Genomic DNA, 21,266 nt, shown 5'->3' on the forward strand with positions numbered 1-21,266 from the left:
ACTGCCAGCAGCTGATATTCTCCATGTCTGGTTCCCCCTCACACCACTGGACCCACATTATAACCTCTTGGCAGTAACCTATGTGGTTATCTATTCCAATTACCAACTGAAATAAGTTAATTAACCGCTACAGTAGCAAGAACCCAAGTGTTTTGGGGAGGGAGAAGTTTAATGGATTTTAACAAAGTGGATCCTTTCCCATAATTTCTGCTCAATTTGACAAATGTGGATTCATTTTTATGGGAAACGACCACAGTTCTGCTTTATATTCGGCTGTTTGCATGTCCCTAAAGAGTTAACCATTTTGATTACATAATCTCTCCTTTGGGTAGACAGAAAAAATATATACGCCCCCTTCTTTGGGGCAGCATGCGTGCCAAGTGTATAGTGAAATCCTACAGTTCTGTGCGTAAGCATTGTGCCAAACTGACAGTACAACTCGTGTGTGTGTGTGTGTGTGTGTGTGTGTGTGTGTGTGTGTGTAACTTTGCTCTGCCCCGGCATTGCTTTTGCTACTTGATTGCATGTGTGTGTAGCTGAGGGAGACAGAGAGGAAGACAGAGAAAGAAGAGAGAGATTGCGCGTACATGATTTATAGGAAGCACCGGCAACAGCCACAAAGTTTGAGAGCAGTTGACGCTGTGTCACCTCTTGGATTCATCTGACTTGGAGGAGGGGAGGAACTGTCTACAATGCCGTCTTTTGAAGAGTTTCTAAAAGAGGCTGGGGAATTTGGAAGGTTTCAAAAGCGGGTCTTCCTCCTCCTTTGCCAGACTGGTATAACCTTTTCCTTCTTATTTGTTGGTATTGTGTTCCTTGGCCGGGACCCAGAGCAATATTGGTGCAGGGTTCCTTATGCATCTAAATTAAGGAAGCAATGTGGATGGACATTTGAAGAGGAGTACAACGTTACCATTCGAGCTTCAAGTCTGGTGAATGATTCTTCCCAGTGCAAGAAGTATGACATGGAGTGGTATAACACCTCTTCTAGCTGCACCAACCCACTGTCTCATCTTACCAGCAACAGCTTGAGCAATGTGTCACTTACAACATGCCGCCCGGATGGCTGGCTCTACAAAGAACCTCATTCAACTATTGCCAGCGAGGTAAGAGAATTCAAAATACATCCTCCAGCCATATTTTCATTAGCAATACAGGACTATAAAATACATATAAGTAGAAGGCTGGAGTGCAAACTATGGTGGGTTGACACAGATAATTAATCTTCTCCACAACAGCAATTGGAAAGTTTCATAGGTAACCTTAAACAGCAGCGCCAGTGTTTAATGTGTTTAATATGTGAGCAAATTCCAAAACTGAGCCATTTCTACTGACTCTTCGAAATAGAAGAGTATAACGAGAGCTATGGCATTTCAGATAATGGATGGGCTAATAGAATATATGTAAATGACTCCTCTTGGAAACTGAAGTGATACAGTTGTATAGAAGGGCAGCACCAATTCAGATAGACAGTGTATATCTCTCTGGATGAATTTCTTGTCATTTATCATTCGACAATACATTAGGAAGGGAGTGGCTCATTGGTAGTGCACATCCTTTGCATGCAGAAGGTCTTAGATTTAATCCCTGGCATTGCAAAAAAGGATCAGATAGTCAGTGATGGGAACTAATTCTACCCACTGCTGCCTGTCAGCAAAACTGGGCTAAACAGACAAATAATCTGACCTGGTACAAGGCAGTTTCCTGTGATCTTAAAGTTGAAAATCTAAAATTGAGTTCAGATCAATTTTATTATTTTCAGCCATAAAAAAGAGAGGGGAAAGTAACACTATGCCAGCAAGGACATTTATAAAATGAGAATAACTGAGCAAACGTCATAAAACACCAACAATCAAGTATGAAAAATGCAGCTAGCTGTGTTGGTCCATTAAGAAAAAATCCAATGCACAACAACCACTTAATATTTTTGGATGGGCTGAAAGTCATAAACAGCGCAGTAGCTTTTGAGTTTCACAAAACTTTTTTTAGACAGGTTGTAGAACAAAAAAAGAGAGGGTGGGGTGAAGTGAGCAAGAAGGTGTTGTTGATACAGGTTACGGTGGAGATCCATCTGTGATATGTGAATTTTGGATGTTGAAGGAGGCTCTTTGCAAACTAAGGAAGAGAACCTAAACCAACTTGCCCATTTAGGATTGTAACCTAAGTTAGTTTGCACCAAGAGATCTTAAGTTGCACCAAAGCATAGTGCAATAAAGAAGCAATGCCTGTTGAAAATACAATATATTATTAAAAGGTGCTCAAATATTCCTCAGCACCGACTGGAACACATGCAAGTCCTGAAATAAAGAAAAGTATTGCATTCTGTATCTTTCGTATTCCTAACTCATCTTTTGCCTCAGGTAGTTACCTCTTTGCAGATTGCAAACTACCTAAAACACAGTAAAACAAATAGAACAATAAAAGCAACTGATTAAATAATTAAACAAACAGTACCAGCGTTAGAACAGCATTTATTTAGGGAGTAGTCAGTAGAAAGCACAGTTACAGGAGGAGCAGATCAGGTATGCAGGTTATGTCACTAACTTTCGTGATATTAGTTCATGAAATAGTAAAAGGGAACCCACTTTTAATAATATCTTATTTACATTACACTTGTGGACTATAACTTTCCAGAACTACCGGTAGTTTTGTTTGAATTAGATCTGGTATACATTTTAAGATAGAAATAGAAATATATTACAGTATTTTAGATATTGTTCATTTTCTTTCCTGGAGCTCATATCATTACATTCTTTAGATAAATAAAGTAGAAATTGTTTTGCTGAAATGTTGCTGGTGGAGGCAGGAGGGTGATTAGAGAATGAGAAAAAGGACAATGATCTTTTTTATTTAATCCTGCTTTGGTTGTCTGTGGTAACATTTTGTTAATCATTAACACTGAAATATGACAGATTTAAGGATAGATGGATAAGGTAGCATTAGTAGCTGCTTTCAGACACTGTAATGAACACAGAAAGCTGTGTTATACTAAGCTGGGCTGTTGGCCTATCAAGCTACTGTATGCCTGAAGTCTTCACACTTTCCCAATCTTGGGTTCACCTTTAGTCCCAACATGCATTTAGGGACTTGCTTTTGTTATTCACATGGTGGTAATGTTGCTGTTGTGTTATGTCAGTCTGTGGACTGATGTTTGTTCAGATTTCAGTAAACAGTGGGTTTTCCCAGGGAAAGTCACAGGACAAAAAAACCCCTCTTGGACCCTTGACTTGAAATCATGGAACAAATGAAAGTATGGATGGGCCCATAGTTTCTCATTTTTCCAGTCTTCAGTTCTCAAAATTTCTGTGAATTTTTAAAAATCCTCGTGAAAATTCTTCCGCATTTTAGTGCAAATTTATCCTAATCAACACAGCACTAGAAACAGTTTTGACAAATGTGCACATTTTTGCAAACAATTTCTCATAATGTTATGCATTTTGCATGCTATTTCCACCAGTATATTTATTTTAATGCACAATTTCCACTAACATATGCATTGTATTAAGCTTTGATTGGAGAACAGCATTGTAAAATTTGGATAACTGTGCATTTTGAAGGATGGTGCATTTCAGTTCTTACGGTATTTTGGAAAGGGCAAATTGGATATATTTAGCTTTCAACGAGTTGTAGTTCTCTTTCATCCCTAGTCCTAACCCACCAGTTGAAGACAAATGCTCCATGCTGACTGGAAGCAGCTCTCCAGGGTTGCAGACAAGGACCTTTCCCTGTTCTAACTGGATATTTGTTTATTATACTATAACTAAGAGATACCAGAGACTGAGGCCCCATCTGCACTATCCATTTAAAGCAGTATCACACCACTTTAAGCAGTCATGGTTTCCTCCAGAGAATCCTGGGAACTGTAATTTGTTAAGGGCACGGAGAGTTGTTAGGAGACCCCATTTCCCCTCACAGAGCTACAATTCCCAGAATGCTTTAACAGTCAATCCCTCTTCCCGGGGAACTGTTGCTCTACAGGGGCCACAGGGGTCTTCTAAGTACTCTCAGCAATTTTATCGGACTTCAGTTCCCTGGATTCTTTGGGGAAGCCATGACTGTAGTAGCATGTTCAAATACATAGTGCAGATGGAGCAAGAATCAGGGACTTTTTGTTCTAAAGCCTGCGAGGGCTGGAAATGCGACAGCAGTTGTACCTGTGGCCAGTGGCCCTCCTACCTTTTGCCAAACCAGAGGCAAATGATACATGTGGAGGAAACATTTACTGTTGCAGCAAGTATTTCTTACTGCTTACTTTTGGGGGTGGAAAATCCTGCTCCACTACTCTGCACCTCTTCCTTCAAGCAGTGTTCCTATTAATGTAGATGGTGACTATTGGGATGCAATCACATCGTCTTTTTTAGAAAAATGAAAGCTCTGTGGCTGTCTGGATATAACTACCAATCCAGACTGTTAACGTTCTTATAACTCTTCAGTCTCTGCATGTGTTTTTCCCTATTGCAATATGTAGCACAATCCCATGCATGTTTACTCAGGCAAGTCTTGCTGTGTCCGATGGGGCTTAGCCCTCAGTAAGCAAGCACAGCCTTAATGACTAGCTTAGGAGTAGGCTTGCCCCAATCTCCTAGCACAAGGAGACAGTTCTTCTACACCTGTAGGTGAGGAATCTCATGCCTGAAGCCTAGCCTTGTCCAAAGCCTAGGCATGAAGTTTTGCCTCCTCCACCCTTGACTAAAAAAAAAATGCATTCAAGAAAATGATAGTGTTGCAACACTATATGTGCATTCTGAGGTGGTACTGTTGGGTTAATGGCTAGCTATCTAGCTATATAAGCCAGCTACCCCACTAGACAGCTGGCTGGCTGGCTGGTCAGTAGAGGACAGTTCTCCGAGAGCAGTAGCAGGCCTCCAGGAGAGGGCACAGAGAGCTTCTAGAGCGGTGATGGGAACCTGTGGCCCTGCAGATGTTAGACTACAATTTCTACCATCCCTGACCATCGGTCATTCTGGCTAGTGGCTGAAATATGAAGGGTTCTTCATCCAGGTCCCAGGGTGTTTCTCCCCTAAAGCCAGAGTCAAACTTCTGGAAGTACTGTACTTGCCAAGCTCTGAGGTCAAATTACGCCTGGAGCTGCTTTGTTTTTGCTGTAATCTTGACACTTGGTCCTCCATGGAGGATACATTCTGGTCCGCTGCCTGCATACACTTTCGCTCTGCCAAGTTAACATTTGCCAGATTAACATGCCCTTTGTGGGAAGATAATTGGTTTCCTAGAAGAAGAAATCCAGTTGTTTAGAACATACTGATGTCAGCAACATAATAAAGTCCTATATGAAACATTACTGTTGCTGTTGAAGCTGTTTTAAGGGCCAAGTACTACATTCCCCATCAATACACAGACCTTACTTAGCTCTAAGGACAGCAGGATTTATTTATCCATTCATGTATATACCGCTTTTCATCCCAGAGGTCCTCAAACCTTTTTATTAATATAATAAAATGACAGCAAAATGCAATAAATCAATTGTCAATCAAATACAAGAAAGCAACACCCCCCTCTCAAAATATTGATTGTGTCAGTGTTTTAATATAAATACACAATTGGCAAGGAATCTTGGTACCCCTTTTATAGATATTTTAATGGTTTCTCACTGGACTAGATAATATTTATTTTGCACAGGTTTAGGCTATAAGCATTTAACTTCAGAAATTAAATTAACCCATCATAAACAATCCTAGTTCCATGCTAACTGAAACCATTTCTACCCATTCTAATGAACATACTGTGAATTAGATTCTCTTCCTGGTACATATATAGGCCCATGTGTGATAAAAGTCTGTTGATTGTAACATCACCTACAATTAACCCTCCTTCATACATGCTATATAACCTACATACCAAAAATGATGCAAAAAATGTACAATACACAAAGTTAATGTGCAGATCTACCCCATGTATGGATCTTATCATGCTAAAATGTAGCATTCAAATATGGCTAATTAAAAGCATTGGTTTCAATGGGTCTACTCTATGTATCAGATACCACCCTTAAGGGGAAAAAACACCCTAACATACCAAATAAAAAACTGAGTAATCCAGCATGGGAACTGGTCCTACTAAAAAGATGGGACTGTTTAAATGTGAGACTAAAAATAAATAAATAAAATGCTATGGAGTGCTAAAAAGGAGTTAGTTCTTGCTGGAATTGCTCAGATAATCAGTGTTGGAATTAATTACATTCATTATTTTAATTAGTGATCTCAGTCAAGGATATAATGGTGTGTTGAAGAGTTTAAGCTCTTCTCATGTTGACGAAGCAAAAATCATGCTCCTAAATAATTATGCATTCTCCAAAATCTGTTTATTGCTAATGCTAGTTTTATTGTATTCATGCAAGTTTTCAGAGACTGAGGTCACTAGTTCTCTACGACAACTGGTATTAATCAGGCTATCCCACTGGAATCTTGGAAGTAGATTTGGGTTAAATCCTTCCAAAAAGATTTCATGAAATCTTCAGGATTACAAATCAGAGCACTGAGATGGAGATTTGCTTAGCTCTTTTAAACTTTTCTTTTTCTTGGATGTGCTCAAAAAGGCAGAACCATTTCACTCACAGCACTAAGTCAGGAGATAGCTGTTGAGCACTGGAAGAACAAACAGTGTTTATCTGTGATGTCTTAGAAGTACAACAGAGTTTAAGACATGTTTATCATGTAGATGATACGGTATCAACCAAAGTTAGCTCAAGGACTGACAAAGCCAGATGGTTTCTATTGAAAGTGGCATTTCCTCCCCCGTGTCTTGTTCCTGGCAAGAATGTCACAGCAGGCAAGACATGGGTGCTAACAATTTGTTTCTTTAGTTACATTTCGTCACCTTCTGTCTTCACTTTACCTATCACTCCCTTCATTTTACACCCATTTCTTATATTTTCACTGAGGCCTTCCAGGGATGATCCTCTGAAAAACAATGGCCAACCCTACCATTAGACAGGAAGATGGCAACCTCAGGCAGCAGGTGCTTGAGGTGGGGAGCAGCAGCAAGTTGTTGAAGGGCAACTTTGTGCTACTAGGCCTGCCGTTCACCTTCTAAGCTAGCCTGCTGACCTCAAATATGGTGGAGGACGTTGCCCCATTACCAGTATTGGCTTGTGTACATGGAATGGCGGGGGGGGAGGCACCATCTTGTCTTTTGCCTCAGGTAGCAAATATGTTTTGGACCTAACTTCATATGAGAGGACTTCACAGGCCCAGCCACCATCAAAATATGATCCTAAATAGTTTTATCAGTTTCTTAAACTGAACATTAGTTCTATATAAACCTGGCATAGTTTATATAGAGACTGTCAATTCTAATGTTTTAGTTCCCTTTTTAAAAAGACTAGGTGTATCTCTAGTCACAGAAGGACAGATCGTGAAGCTGAGGCTCCAATACTTTGGCCACCTCATGAGAAGAGAAGACTCCCTGGAAAAGACCCTGATGTTGGGAAAGATGGAGGGCACAAGGAGAAGGGGACGACAGAGGACGAGATGGTTGGACAGTGTTCTCGAAGCTACAAACATGAGTCTGACCAAACTGCGGGAGGCAGTGGAAGACAGAAGTGCCTGGCGTGCTCTGGTCCATGGGGTCACGAAGAGTCGGACATGACTAAACGACTAAACAACAACAACAACATCTCTAGTCACAGAAGGCTTTTTGCTCCAGTGAAGGTTTCTATGAAGGGAAAAAGGAGGGAGGCAATTTTTACAGTGATTCCCTTTCTCCTGCAGCCTCCCTCGGATATTGTTTTCAAGACTGGAATCTTTTGTCAAATAAAAACTTTATCTTCTACAGAAACTTATTGTATCTTTTTCTTCTTCCCACAGTACAACCTTGTTTGTGAGGACAGATGGCTAATAGATATGACACAATCTCTCCTCAATCTCGGTTTTTTGGTAGGAGGATTTTACCTAGGCTACGCTTCAGACAGGTAAATTTTTCTTTTTTAACCAAACTACGAACCATGTCATTCTTCCACTGCAGACAGGGCTGCTTCACATGTTATTTTACTTATGTGAGTGAGTGTTTACATTGTATTAGTACTGTACCCAAAACGTCTTCCATGTTTTTTATCCATTCTCCATCAACTCATGTGGGGAGAAAGCATTTGAAAATTGTCAAAGGTGAAATAAAATTTCAGTGAAATTTTCATGCATGAAATGTGGAGGGGTTGTTGCAATTATTTTGATGTGGCCAAGAGGTTTTGTGAGTGTCTCTTCTTTCCTTCTACATTCTGTAGCCTTCCCAGGTGCTCACATTTCCTGAAAAACATTTGATGTCTTCAGTTGGCCTTTCCTGTTAGCAAGGGAAGCTGGAGAGAGGTTATCTACTATGCCCCTGACAACTGTTCATTTTATTAGATTGCATATTTATTTTTAAAGACATAATTGGTGTTTTTTAAGCAAAAGGAAAGAAGCACATCAGCCTTAGGCACTTGGAAGCAAGTTACCCCAGCCTCCCAAGCTTCAGTTAAAGGCAGAAAGAGACATCATGAGCAGCTTCTTCCCATGGTGATTTTTCAGATCAGGAAATATGAGAGAATGTTTAATGGAAAGAAAAAAACACTCAATGACACAATAAGGTAAACTCAACTCCACACCCAGTGCTATTTTTCCAGAAACAAAGGTGCCAAAACTCACCATGAACACCTTCCTCATTCTCTTAGAATGGCAATGGTGTCCACCTGAGAGGTGTTGGAACTGAGTTCCGGCTGGAAAAAAAGCCCTGTCCACACCCACCAAAATTATAAAGTGTCCCTTGAATGAGGCAGAACAGCAGAAGTCTCTTTCGTAGAGGAACGAAATTTTAGAGAAATTGGAAGAGAGTTTTTGGCACAGCACTTTTATATGCCATTACGTGTGAAGATTAGGAAGTTTAGGAATATGTTCAGTCTGCCTTCAGTGAGGTGACTAGTGAGGGGTGGGAGTGGGAGAGAGAGCATCCCTACCATTCCCAGAGCTGGTTTGCCAACCAGGCATTGCCCAGGAAGAAAGGCCGAGACCTTAAAAGCTCTTTTCGTACCAGGTAACCCTATTCTCTCTGTTTTACTCTCACACTCTCTGTTCTTGACAGATACGGCAGAATCAACATTTACCTCATTTCTTCCTTTGGGGCAGGACTATGTGGCCTCATAGTGGCTTTTGCACCAAATATTGTAGTATTTTCGATATTTCGCTTTCTACAAGGTGTATTTGGAAAGGGAACCTGGATGACAAGCTTTGTCATTGGTAAGACTTGGCGTGTTTTCCATTCTTCCTCTTCATATATGCATGTTATATGTGGGATACTAGATGAAAAAAGGGGATTTCTTGAATGGGATTATTATACTGTAGGCACATTTCACATAAAATCAGTAGATTGCATTGTGAATATTGCTAAATTACTGCATGAAAGGGAGGGCTGATTATGCAGGGATTGGTTCATTTGAAGACATTTTATTCTGATAGTGCTGGTGGTGGAGATTTCTTCCTGATGTTGATGAAAGTTCCAAAGGAACCATTTCTGTCAAACAAGGGGAGAAAGGGTTAAACTCTCCCTCTCTGCCACACTGCAGTCCTGATAATTATCAATCCCATCCCCAGCAGCTGCTACTTGAATGTTAACAAACATGCATATGAAATGCAGCAACACATTTAACCCCAGGTCACATCTCATTTCACCCCAGTTCATGACCCACCAGGCAAAATTCCACACAAGATCCATGTACAGCAGCTGACCAGAGGCTCAATAGCTCTCCTGTTTTTGTTATCGGCCTCAGGGACAGCAAAAACAATAAGTTTATTGAAGACAATAATGGCTTCTGAATTGTGTATAGTTTGGTCACAAGCTGATCTAATATGATCCAGATTTTAAATAAGTCCACGGTTTATAAATTTAAGAATGCACAGAGATGTACCTAATTTGAGTGGTGAGCTGGCTTTAAAAAATGCAGTCACCATTGGTTGGGTTCGGATTTTTAGACATACATTTTTGAGCACAAAGGAAAGTAATTCATCACTAATTTACCACCACACTCTATGAGCCGTTTTTGGTTTTCAAGGTGGGGAGGTGACATATAATTATACATTTAATTGGGAGAAGTGTGCATGTGGTATTTTAAAAGTTAAATCCCAAAACTAAAGGGGTGGAGAATATGGAATCATCACACAGATTGTTGGTATGTACATCCGTCTGTTTTACAGTGAAGGTAGGCAGAAGCCAGCATCACTCAGGAGAAGAAAAATGTGTTCTTTATAGGACATTTTTATACATATGAAGCTACATAGATGCTCATTCAATAGTAATAGACCAAAGAATACCAACATGCACTATCTCACCAATGAATGAGTTATGGGCTCAATTCAGATACAATTATTTTGGTTTAATAAACAATGACAGGATTTCTGTCAATTGTTGAACAATCTGGTTTGATGCCCTACTTTTGTAGCCAGAGATTAAACCAGTTTCCAAGTTTGGATGTAATGGGAAAGTGTGATTTAAGGCAATACATTGTGCAAAAGAAGGGGGAATGAAAGGGAAGGAGGGAGGGATGAATGTCTAGGCTAACCACTTGTTCTTAGCCAAATAAACAATGGTTTGTTAACTGAGATAGTTATGTCTGAACCAGGCCATAGATTCATAACATCAGACATCTGTGACATTAATTTTCTTCTGCCAACTAATGTAAAGAAGTCAGCAATACCAAAGCAAAATATCTCCACGTGTACCACAGAACAGTGACTTGCTATCATCACCCTATTAATGGTTTTAATAATGTGCAGGCTGTTTCCTTTCAATGTCTTTTATTTTCTCCATTTCTGTATTCAGTGACAGAGATAGTTGGTTCAGATCAGCGAAGGATTGTTGGAATTGTAATTCAGATCTTTTTCACCCTTGGAGTTGTGATTCTTCCTGGAATTGCTTATCTCATTCCCACATGGCGAGAGATTCAGCTAGCTACGACACTCCCCAACTTCCTCTTCCTGTTGTATTACTGGTAATTTCATGTTATTTTCTTTCTCGTATCTTTAGAATAATTATATAGTACACAGTATGAGGTCCTGTAGTATAAACTGGGAGCTTTAGTAATTATGAGAAGTCCTCTGTCTCACAGCTCATTAAATTGCCCACATCTACTGTATGGGAGCGATAATACTGACCTTCATTCAGAATTATAAGGATTGCTGTGGTATGCCTTTGAAGAGCTTTGAATACTCTAAAGCACAATGTAAACAAAATACTTTGTTTAAGAACACAGAAAGTTATCATCAGTAACCTCCTCCCCAAATTGTGCCTTTTTAAATATAAGCCCACATCTATAAACAGTATACCTATTTGAACATACTTGAAAAGAGTTATGGCTGAATATAGAACCACAAGCCACAGATATAGTTTGTGTAAAATATGGACAAATAGGAGTGCTATTTACAAAGAGTTGATCTATCTCTTCAAGGTAAACTCCAAGTTTTTTCAGTTCAGTTCAGAATTTACAATCAATTCTGAAAGTTTCTGAAATTGACTATGCAACATTCCCTTTAGAATCTAGTTTGCATTTCGCTAGTTTCCAGGGATCATATTACAAGTCATCCACATAATTTACGTGCTTCTTTGTCCAACTATGTATAAAAAATGGACAGAATCATCAGCATTATGTGGGTCACTTATACCAGGCTTCTACTGTGTGCAGTGTCAAATTGCTTGCTGACTCCATGGGATGCTTGTTTCAGCCTTCACACAAACACACACACATTCACACAGGAGGATTAAAGAGCTTCCAGCTTGCCAGGAAAAAATTGGAAGGCAGGAGAACTGCACAGGGATGTTGATTAGCTTCTTGCCTTCTTAGAGGCAATAAATCTATTTGGTTTCTGAACACAGCTTGCAGATACATCCTCACCAGCGTCTCTACTTTTGCAGGGCAGTACCTGAATCTCCACGGTGGCTACTGACACGTAAAAAAGGAGAAAAAGCCCTAAAGATCATTCAGTCCATCGCCAAAGACAATGGGAAATGTCTTCCACCACATTATACTGAGGTACTCAGCATATACGTGCTAAGAATCAAATGCACCACTTTTAGCATCGTCATGGTGTTAGCAAGGCATGTTCAGTTTGTGCTGTTGGGTTTTCTGTTTCTCGCCCTGTGGCCATCTAACTGTTAGCTGGAGGGTGGAGGAGATGATTTCCCCCATTTTGTACCTGTTTTTTGGTATTAAGGGCTTGCTCTGGGGTGTGTTTCACTCCTGCTCATCTTTCAGATGTTGTGCTGAACATGTGCACATTGGCAAATTGGGCCATCAGGATATGTCATATTGGAGGCAGGTCAGCTGCATAGCTGTCAACATTTCCCTTTTTTAAAGGGAACTTCCCTTATTCCGAATAGGATTCCTCGCAAGAAAAGGGAAAAGTTGACAGCTATGGTCAGCTGTCAGATGTCTTGAACACACGCACGAACGTTCACACACCATTTATACAGTGAATACACAAAGAAGAAAGTCTGCACAGACTCATTCTGTTGCGTGCATATAAGATCCTGGCCTCTTGGGAGTGGAAACCTGATGGCAGGGCTTGCATGTGATCTTTCTTTCATTTGTCTTATGTACTGCACTTAGTTGCTGTAGGTGCTTTGAAAACGTTGCTGTTGCTCAATTAGTTACCAAGAGAAATACTAACTATGCAAACAGGACAGTGGGCCACCACCACATCCAAACTCCTGTTGGTCAGGATGGTTTTACTACACCAGCTGGTGCAACAGAGATGTTGGAATCAGGGCCCCTCATGGGAAGAAGAAGAAGAAGAAGGATGATGATGATGATGATGATGATGATTCAGGGGATCTGTAACTGGCCCAAACCTACACATATCCCAAAACACCCCTTTTGGGAACTCTACACTGGCTACCACCAGTGGGAGGCCTGTCAATAATTGCAGGCCCCTGCCTGCTCAGGCAGACATCAGGCCTCTTCCAGAGCAGCAGTATTCTTCTCCAGGAGGATTGTTGGAAGTCTAGCAACTTAAAGGACATTTCCCTCAAAATATTTAGTAATGTTAAAAGCAGCAGATGCAGAATTCAATACTTTCCTTCCCCAAAATCAGAGGATCCTATACTATATCAGTGTAAATCAACACAAAAGGTACTGCAGTTTTTTGTAAATTTCCTTTTTTAAACAGCCATACATGAAAGAGTTGCTTTTGCCATACATCTTCCAAACGCGTTGTCTGTCAGCCATATTGTGAAGATCATATTTTCATGTGATCAGATTACGGACAAGGGAATGTGTGGATTGCATGATGTCCATCTGTTCAGATTCTTCAGTTTGTTCAACATCTCAGTATTTTTAGAATGGTGACCTTGATGTCCAGGCTAGTATTACTCTCTCCTCATCGTTCCCAAACATCCTAGCCTATATTTTTAAGTAGTATCCACAGCTGGGTGACCCTAATTTAGTCACAGCTGCAATTGCTTAGCCCTCAGTAATAGTCTAAGGCTTCTAAGCTGCACTTCGGAACCGTTCCAGATCCTTTTGGATACACAAGTTCAGTCATTCTTGATTCTACGCCCAGAAGGAGAGCACGATGCTCCCGGAAGTGTGATAATGGGAGGGTCAAGTGCATTTCACAGGCTGTACTCTCAGTGGAGTTCCTAGTTCCAAGTTTACACAGCTCTGCTTTTCAAAGCGAAGCTCTGAGTTTGAGAAAATTTGTTGTATTGTATCTTTTGTAGGCATGCTAATGCCCTGGTGGTGATAAACCTGCTGTAATGATGATGAGCTGTGTGGCATTGAACTGTGTGGTGTTGTAGAGTTGTTTTCATTATAATTTCTTTACTTTGTACAACAGAGCATTCTTCTTCTCCAACAACAACAAAGGTGGGGGGAGAGGTGAGGATTGGTTGAAGCTTTGGAGCTATACTTAGAGAGGAAGAGAAAAACATGGTCTTTTATAGTCCAAAGATGCATCACTCTGCTTAAAGAATCAAAGTTTGAGGTTTATGACAGAAGCACTGAGTCTTTTTTTTATTTAGTCATTTTATTTAATCTTATATGTTCACAACAGCCATGTGAGGTAGGTTAGGCTGAGAGTTGGTGAGGGGCCCAAGGCTAGAAGTGAGCAAAATCAGTGCTGATTTGAGTTTAAAAAGTGAAAATGCACAAGTATTTTCTTTTCGTTTATCAAGGTTGACAAAATATTTTTGTTTGTGCTTTTCTGAGAGTTGCTGCCTATTCGGAGGGGAAGAGGGAAGTGGCAGGGAGGTCAGAATGGTGCCAGTGCATCGGGGAGCCAATCTGGCACTCTTACCACTGTATTTGAAGCATTCTGATCTCCCTTCTACCTCCATTCCACTGACTCTCTTCCCAAAAAACAGCAGCAGCTCAGCTGTGAGGAGGTAGACTGAGTGCCATGGCTTCACCTGCTGGGTGTGCATATATGCTGCTGTGCATATTAAGACAGCACCGAACAGTTTGGACAACTGAGTTCTCTAACTCAGTCTAAGGCAGCATCACACATAACTAAATATTGTCTATACTTCTTCCTGTTTATTCTGTTTCTGTTCCACCTTTAAATGACAAAAATTACTAGGATATTTTACAATAAAAACATGAAATCTTAGAAGTACAATTAAGCACACGCGCGTGCACACACACACGCACACACACACATCATAAAGCAACAAAATAAAAACCGAAATAAACTCAAATAGAAGAACTCCCCAAATAGTAAAAGCCTAGCAAAATCAAAAAGTTACAATATTTGCTATCATGTGAACTAGAAAAACCAGAATGTCAACCTTTAAAAATAAATCATTTTTAAAATTTGTGCTAGATTGCTTTTCTGCTTTTGCAGTATTATGCAAATAGTTTCATATTTTCTGTAAAAATATGACAGTCAAAAATAACACTTAATGTTTAATATTAATGCTTTGATGAAAACTCATTTGGTTGTACATTGGATTTTGATCTGAATGCCTAACACCCTTATATTGTTTTTTTTGGGGGGCGGTTGCATATTGATGAGCTGTAGCCCCAAGTTACTCACGCCCAAGGTTCCTTGTCTTATTTGACAGCAGTATTTAAAAAGGGTAATAAATATTCCTCCCTGAAAGTAAGCAAAATATTTGGTAGATATAGTCCAAGTATCTCCCCTTCTCCCCAAGGTTTTATATGATATTATTTGTTTAAATTATTTTATGAATTGTTCAGAGCATGTGGAACATCAGGCAGCAAATCCTGGCTCTCTCCACTTGCCATCAACCCGTACTTTTCATATTTTTATGTGGATGTTTCATTTCTATACCACTTCTATGTGTACAAACTCCTCTGAAGCCCTAAATGACCTTGGTCCAGTATATCTGAAGCAGCGTCTCCACCCCCATCATTCTACCCGGACACTGAGGTCCAGTGCCAAGGGCCTTCTGGCAGTTCCCTCACTGCGAGAAGCCAAGTTACAGGGAAGCAGACAGAGGGCCTTCTCGGTAGTGGCACCCACCCTGCGGAACGCCCTCCCACCAGATGTCAAAGAGAGCAACAACTACCAGGCATCTGAAGGCAGCCCTGTTTAGGGAAACTTTTAATGTTTGATGCATTACTGTATTTTAATATTTTGTTGGAAGCCGCCCAGAGTGGCTGGGGAAGCCCAGCCAGATGGGCAGCGTATAAATAATAACTTATTATTATATTTGGGTTTTGGTATCTGTTTCTTTTACTTAGATCAGTCTCTCCGACAAGGAGGTTAGCAATCCGTCTCTCCTCGAACTGGTTAGAACTCCACAGATGAGAAAGTTCACTCTAATCCTGATGTATGCCTGGTGAGTCCCAGCTGTGTTGCCTCTGTGGCTTTCCCCTTTGGCCTTTGCCATGCAATCCAGCCTGCTTTGAACCTTTTGCAGCTGTTTTTTTTCTCTTCCTTTTTAAGGTTCACAAGTGCAGTGGTTTATCAAGGGCTTGTCTTGCGCCTGGGAATCATAGAAGGAAATCTGTATTTGGAGTTCTTTGTCTCAGCACTGATGGAATTGCCTTCAGCTTTTCTAATCTTATTGACAATTGACCGCATTGGCAGGCGCCCTCTCTTTGCAACAAGTGCCTTCATGGCAGGTGCTGCATGCTTAATGACCGCATTCTTGCCCAAAGGTAACCTTTTCGTTTTTATTTGCTTGTTTTAGTTGCTAACTCACCCTTGTCTTTCAAGGCAGACCACAGGTGTGTGTGCGCGCACACACACATTTTAAAATATGTGAAACACCCCCCCAACCATATCTTGGAACAGAAGCTTGCTGAAATATGATTTTGCATTTCTTCTTGGAAATAATGGCAGACTCCAGAAAAGCTTGCACACACTGCTCTGTGACCTTATATTGAGTCTTAATAAAAGGTATTGTGCTGCTGTTGCTTTTCATTTTCTTTCCTAATGAGCAAAACTAGGGTTGCCATATGCCCAGGATTTCCTGGACATGCACAGAATACAGCAGTTGACAGCAGTGCCCAGAGGCAAATTGGATTAAATGTCTGGAAAAATCCAGACATGTGTCAGCCATCTCAACAGTGCCGTTTTTGCCGTTTTTAAAAAATAAAAAATAGCTCAAAAACAGCATTTTTTTGCAATTTTGCCCCGCCCCCACCCCAAAGAAAAGTTCAACAACTTTTCTGTCGAGATTTTCACTTTTTGAAATATGGCAACCCTAGAAAACTAATGGGGAATCTCTGGCATTGCTTCACATTGCTCTGCTTTAAAGCTAAATTGGCCGCTGCATAATGAAAAGTGGTATTTTAGTGCCACCTGCTGGTAAATGTGAAATGTGAGTAACGCTGCTAATTATTTTCAAATCGAGGTTGCATTTCTAGCTCATTTATTGTTATTGATTAAAATTAAATACCTTCCCTTAATATTGGGGCAGGTACCAATGGTGAACAAATAATATCTCTTTTAAACTTCCATTTTGTCCATTCATAATCAAATGATTCTCCACTTCTGACCTCATTTGAGTAGAATATAGCATCACTTATTTTGCTCATTTATCCGTGAAGAAGCTTTGCTGAAGCAACAGGGGTTAGATGAGAAGGATACGAATTCATTGTGAAATGGATCAGGAATAGGATCTTGATTTTTGGTTTCCATGGTTAAAGAAATCCTTTTAGTGTTTCATCTGCATGTATCCTCCACAGATATACCATGGCTAAGTACATCATGCGCCATCTTGGCAAGACTGGGGATCACCATAACTTTTGAGCTTGTCTATCTTGTGAATTCTGAATTGTATCCTACAATATTCAGGTAAATGGAATAAGCACTTTGGGGGGGGGGGTAATCCACATAGATGTGGGCTTGGGTTGGGGGAGGAAATAGCAGTGGAGCAGAAATGATGGTTAACCTGACAGATTAAATCAAGCAGTGAAGTGGCTCATACATGTGCATTGCTAACCTATGCATGCCCACTCAGAAGTAAGCCCCACTGAGTTCATTGGGACTTAGAGTTGTCCATTAAAAAAAGTGGGAGTTCTATAAAAAAAACACTGGCGAAATGATAGAGAAAATCATTTACAAGGCAGTCGCATGCCACAGTTTGCTCAGAGTCTAAAATTTAAAAATCCTCAGTTCACAGCCCTGCTCTCCAGTGGTTTGAATGAAGTCTCCTTAGCATTCCCGTATAAAACGAGCCAAACAAACCCCAATATTTCTAGGACTAGGACATTCCTAAAGAAACAGTTCCAAAAGCAGTATATGAATGTGGTTTAACCACAACTCTGGGGGTGAAGCAAGTTGGGATCCAATATATCTGGGGTGTGGGAGGTTGGGGAAGTGTGGTCTAGAACAAAGTGCATTCTTGCTATCATCACTTTTGCAAGTGCCTGTTGATAGGCTTATATCCTGACTTAAAGGCCAAATCTGGAGTTCGTTAAAGAAAGCAAACCAGAGTGGAATGGAGGTATCATGTGAAAAGTAGGTACAGTAAAGCATCTTGGAAGCTAGTGCATAAATCCTGAGTAATATATTCTCTTTTCTTTCCCTATAGAAACTTTGGTGTTTCGTTGTGCTCAGGACTGTGTGACATAGGGGGAATTTTAGCCCCATTTCTTCTCTACCGGCTAGCAGCCTACTGGTCAGAGCTGCCTCTGATTGTTTATTGTAAGATATTGTTTTAAAAGTGACCTCTTTTCAAAGATGGCTCTTCTTTTTCTGATTCTTTCAGGAAGTAATATTGGGATTGGGATTCCACACTCACTACTGTTTTGTAGCTCTATTTTGCCATACAATTATCCCCCCACCCCAAAGCAAAGTGTGATGCTGAGAGCCACTTCCCACGACCACTTTCTCCCAGTGAATTTTCAGATCACCCTTCTGATACCATCCACACTGACTCTACACTTCGGAAAGCACCGAACAGTCCTGTCCTTTGGAGAGTTGTCAGCGGGACAAGTACAGCAGTGCCCAGTTCCTTATGTGTAATTGTGCGGGATAGGTACCAACACTGTATTGTAGGTAATAGAAATCCTTAACAATATCATCATTAAGTTGATTTACATACTACTTTTATTTATTTAGAGAACTTGTGCTCTGCTCTTTAGCCAAAAAGTCTCCCACACAATCAATTAAAACCGCTTACATAACAATATAAACAAGATAGTCCCTGCTTGCAGGCTTTCAGTCTAAAAGACATGGCACAAAAGTGAAAGGGGAGAGGTAGGGAAGAGGAAAAAGGCAAACTCAGGCACCAATTATTAAAGTTAAATAGTAGCTCTTAGAATAACCAGCCTGAGGGATGTGTTCCTCACGACACACATCCATTCAGAGGTGCTAACTTGGGGGCTAATATTGGGGCCCCCAAAAGGGTTGGGCCCCCAAGAGCTGGTGCCCCTGCATCCCTTCATAAACATCCACCCATAAACATGCATATATACACATAAACCACTCACTCCCCCCTGCCCAGCAATTAGGGCTTCCCCCACATTTTCTTGTCCCCTGCCTCTGAACTATCTAAAACTGTAGTGTTAAATATTATTTCTCATTCCATGTGACATACTGTATGTTTCCTGCTTCACATTTTGACAGGTATACTTTCCATTCTATGTGGGCTTCTGGTCACATTTTTACCGGAGACAAAGGGCCTTCCCTTACCGGAGACAGTTGAGGATGTGGAACAACTGCCAAATGCCTGCACTGCTATCTACCCGTAAATAATCTCATACGCTTTCTTGGGATTTCAAATGGTTCCTTCTCCAGACCTTTCATTAGCCTCAAGCACCAAACTGTTCGTTAAATGTGCCCTTGAACTTGCATATGTGTGCTTTTAAAAAACAAATATAAAGCATTGAGGGGAGCTAGTCAGATTGAGATGGGTAGCTGGGTGGATGGAAGCAGTTAACCTCACCCCTGCACCTCATGCTGTAGTCCTTATGAAAATCCCTATTCCAATCTGCTGTTTTCAGGGAAGCTGCTATTGGTGCTAATTTATTTGTTGTGTTTATACCCTGCCCACCAGGCAGTTCAAGGCAGCATAGTGGTGTGAGTTTGAGGATTCCATTGTTAAGGGAGACAGGCAGGGTTTTGGTGAGTTACCTGCTCCTAAGCAGTGCTTTCTTCCTGGGGGGACGCATACCCCTAAACGTTTTGTGAATCTAAGTTTGGCCTCATTGAGGGGCAGTATTTCAATATAAGTAGGGAAATGAGAGTACAGTGGTACCTTGGGTTACAGATGCTTCAGGTTACAGTCGCTTCAGGTTACAGACTCCACTAACCCAGAAATAGTACCTCGGGTTAAGAACTTTGCTTCAGGATGAGAACAGAAATCGTGCTCTGGCGGCACGGTGGCAGCGGGAGGCCCCATTAGCTAAAGTGGTACCTCAGGTTAAGAACAGTTTCAGATTAAGAATGGACCTCCAGAACAAATTAAGTTCTTAACCCGAGGTACCACTGTATCCCTAAATGTTTTTTTAAGGGGGGAAAAAGCACTGGTCCTAAGTATGGGTTGTTAGTATAAGAAAGGAAGTTGCTTTGTGCCAGAGGGCAATGGGTAGGCCCCTGCCTCACCTGGCTGGTAGTAAGAAGCACAGTAGCCAGAGTGATGTGAGAGAGGGAGGGAAGCTAGAAGCAGGCAGAAGCAGAGAGTGAGAGCCATGCTGTATTTTTACTGGAATCCAAGACTGTAACAATGGGAGAAGCGAGACCTTCTGGGGTGTTGATGCCATGAGCCCCTCCATCGTGGGCTCAGGTTGTATCCATGTGTAAATAAACCACAGTCTCCACTGTCCCTCATTCCAAGGAAAGTGAATCCTGGAACCCCCTGGAATATTGCACCACTCAGAGATTGGAGTGGCATATGCAACAATCTGTTATTCTGTCCCTATCTTCCCCACCGCATTTTATCCTTACAAGAACGCTGACAGAGAAGTGATGCTTAGAAACAGTAACTGCCCCAGTAAGCCTCAAGTCTGAGTATGGATTTGAATCTGGGTCTTCCTAGTCTGATACTATAATCTCTACAGTATACCACTCAGCTCCCATAGCCACTTCCCTTGTAGTGCTATCTTCAGCGACAGCGGTTTTCATCAAAGATTAGCGTGATTTTTAAAAGCATACATTTCTGCTTAAATCAAAGCTTTGTCCCACCTTTAAAGCATGACTTTTCTTCTTTTTTCTCTTTCCTTTTATCACCACAGTTTCAGCAGAAGGTGTGGGAAACAGAAACATCAGATTTCCAGCACATATGTTTGATCATTTGCCAAATGTTCTGAGGGCACCGCCAATCACCTGGCTTTCAGTCTGATGTCCAGTGGATGCCATTATCATGCCAGATGGAGAAAATGGATCCTGTTTCTCCATAATAAAAATCCCTAAAAGACACTTAAAGTAAATATAATATTTTTCTATGACTTTGGGAGTATGAATGTGTTTTCTGAGCCTATTGTTTCCAGGTGGGAAACTGTTATATGTGGATTTTGTAGAAGAGAAATAATTTCCATTAAATAAGTTGTTTTATTTGAAACTTGACTCTTTGCTTATGTCTGGGCCATCTGGCCATCCTTTATCTTCCCTAACTCCTAAGAGTAATTGTTTCACACTTCTGTTGGAGAAACAGGAAATACACTGAAGGAATCCACAACATTGTGATAAATAACAAGAAAAATATAGCCATTCAAATACCCCAGTGGAACTGAATGAGAACAGGGGAAACAAATTCTTATTTCAAAGACAGAATAAAAAGTATGTATATTTATTGAGATGCCTTAAGCCTCTTATGTTAATAACTTACCCTTTGCATCTATTTGGTTTGATTTAGTTTATTTTCAAAAAAGTTTA

General features: G+C 40.7%; 1 protein-coding gene across 1 annotated transcript; it reads left to right on the forward strand.

The window, feature by feature from the left end:
• The first annotated feature begins 427 nt into the window (after window positions 1-427).
• Window positions 428-20,952, forward strand: SLC22A3 (solute carrier family 22 member 3). The gene is made up of 11 exons (XM_081855178.1): window positions 428-1,106; window positions 7,824-7,927; window positions 9,070-9,224; window positions 10,804-10,972; window positions 11,893-12,010; window positions 15,683-15,780; window positions 15,888-16,102; window positions 17,135-17,243; window positions 17,983-18,095; window positions 19,020-19,140; window positions 20,627-20,952. The coding sequence occupies exons 1-11, from the start codon at window positions 693-695 to the stop codon at window positions 20,679-20,681; spliced, it is 1,671 nt and encodes a 556-aa protein (XP_081711304.1). The 5' UTR covers window positions 428-692; the 3' UTR covers window positions 20,682-20,952.
• The last annotated feature ends 314 nt before the right edge of the window (window positions 20,953-21,266 follow it).

The sequence above is a fragment of the Podarcis erhardii genome, assembly GCF_964252035.2.
Source record: "Podarcis erhardii genome assembly, chromosome: 3".
Lineage (NCBI taxonomy): Eukaryota > Metazoa > Chordata > Lepidosauria > Squamata > Lacertidae > Podarcis > Podarcis erhardii.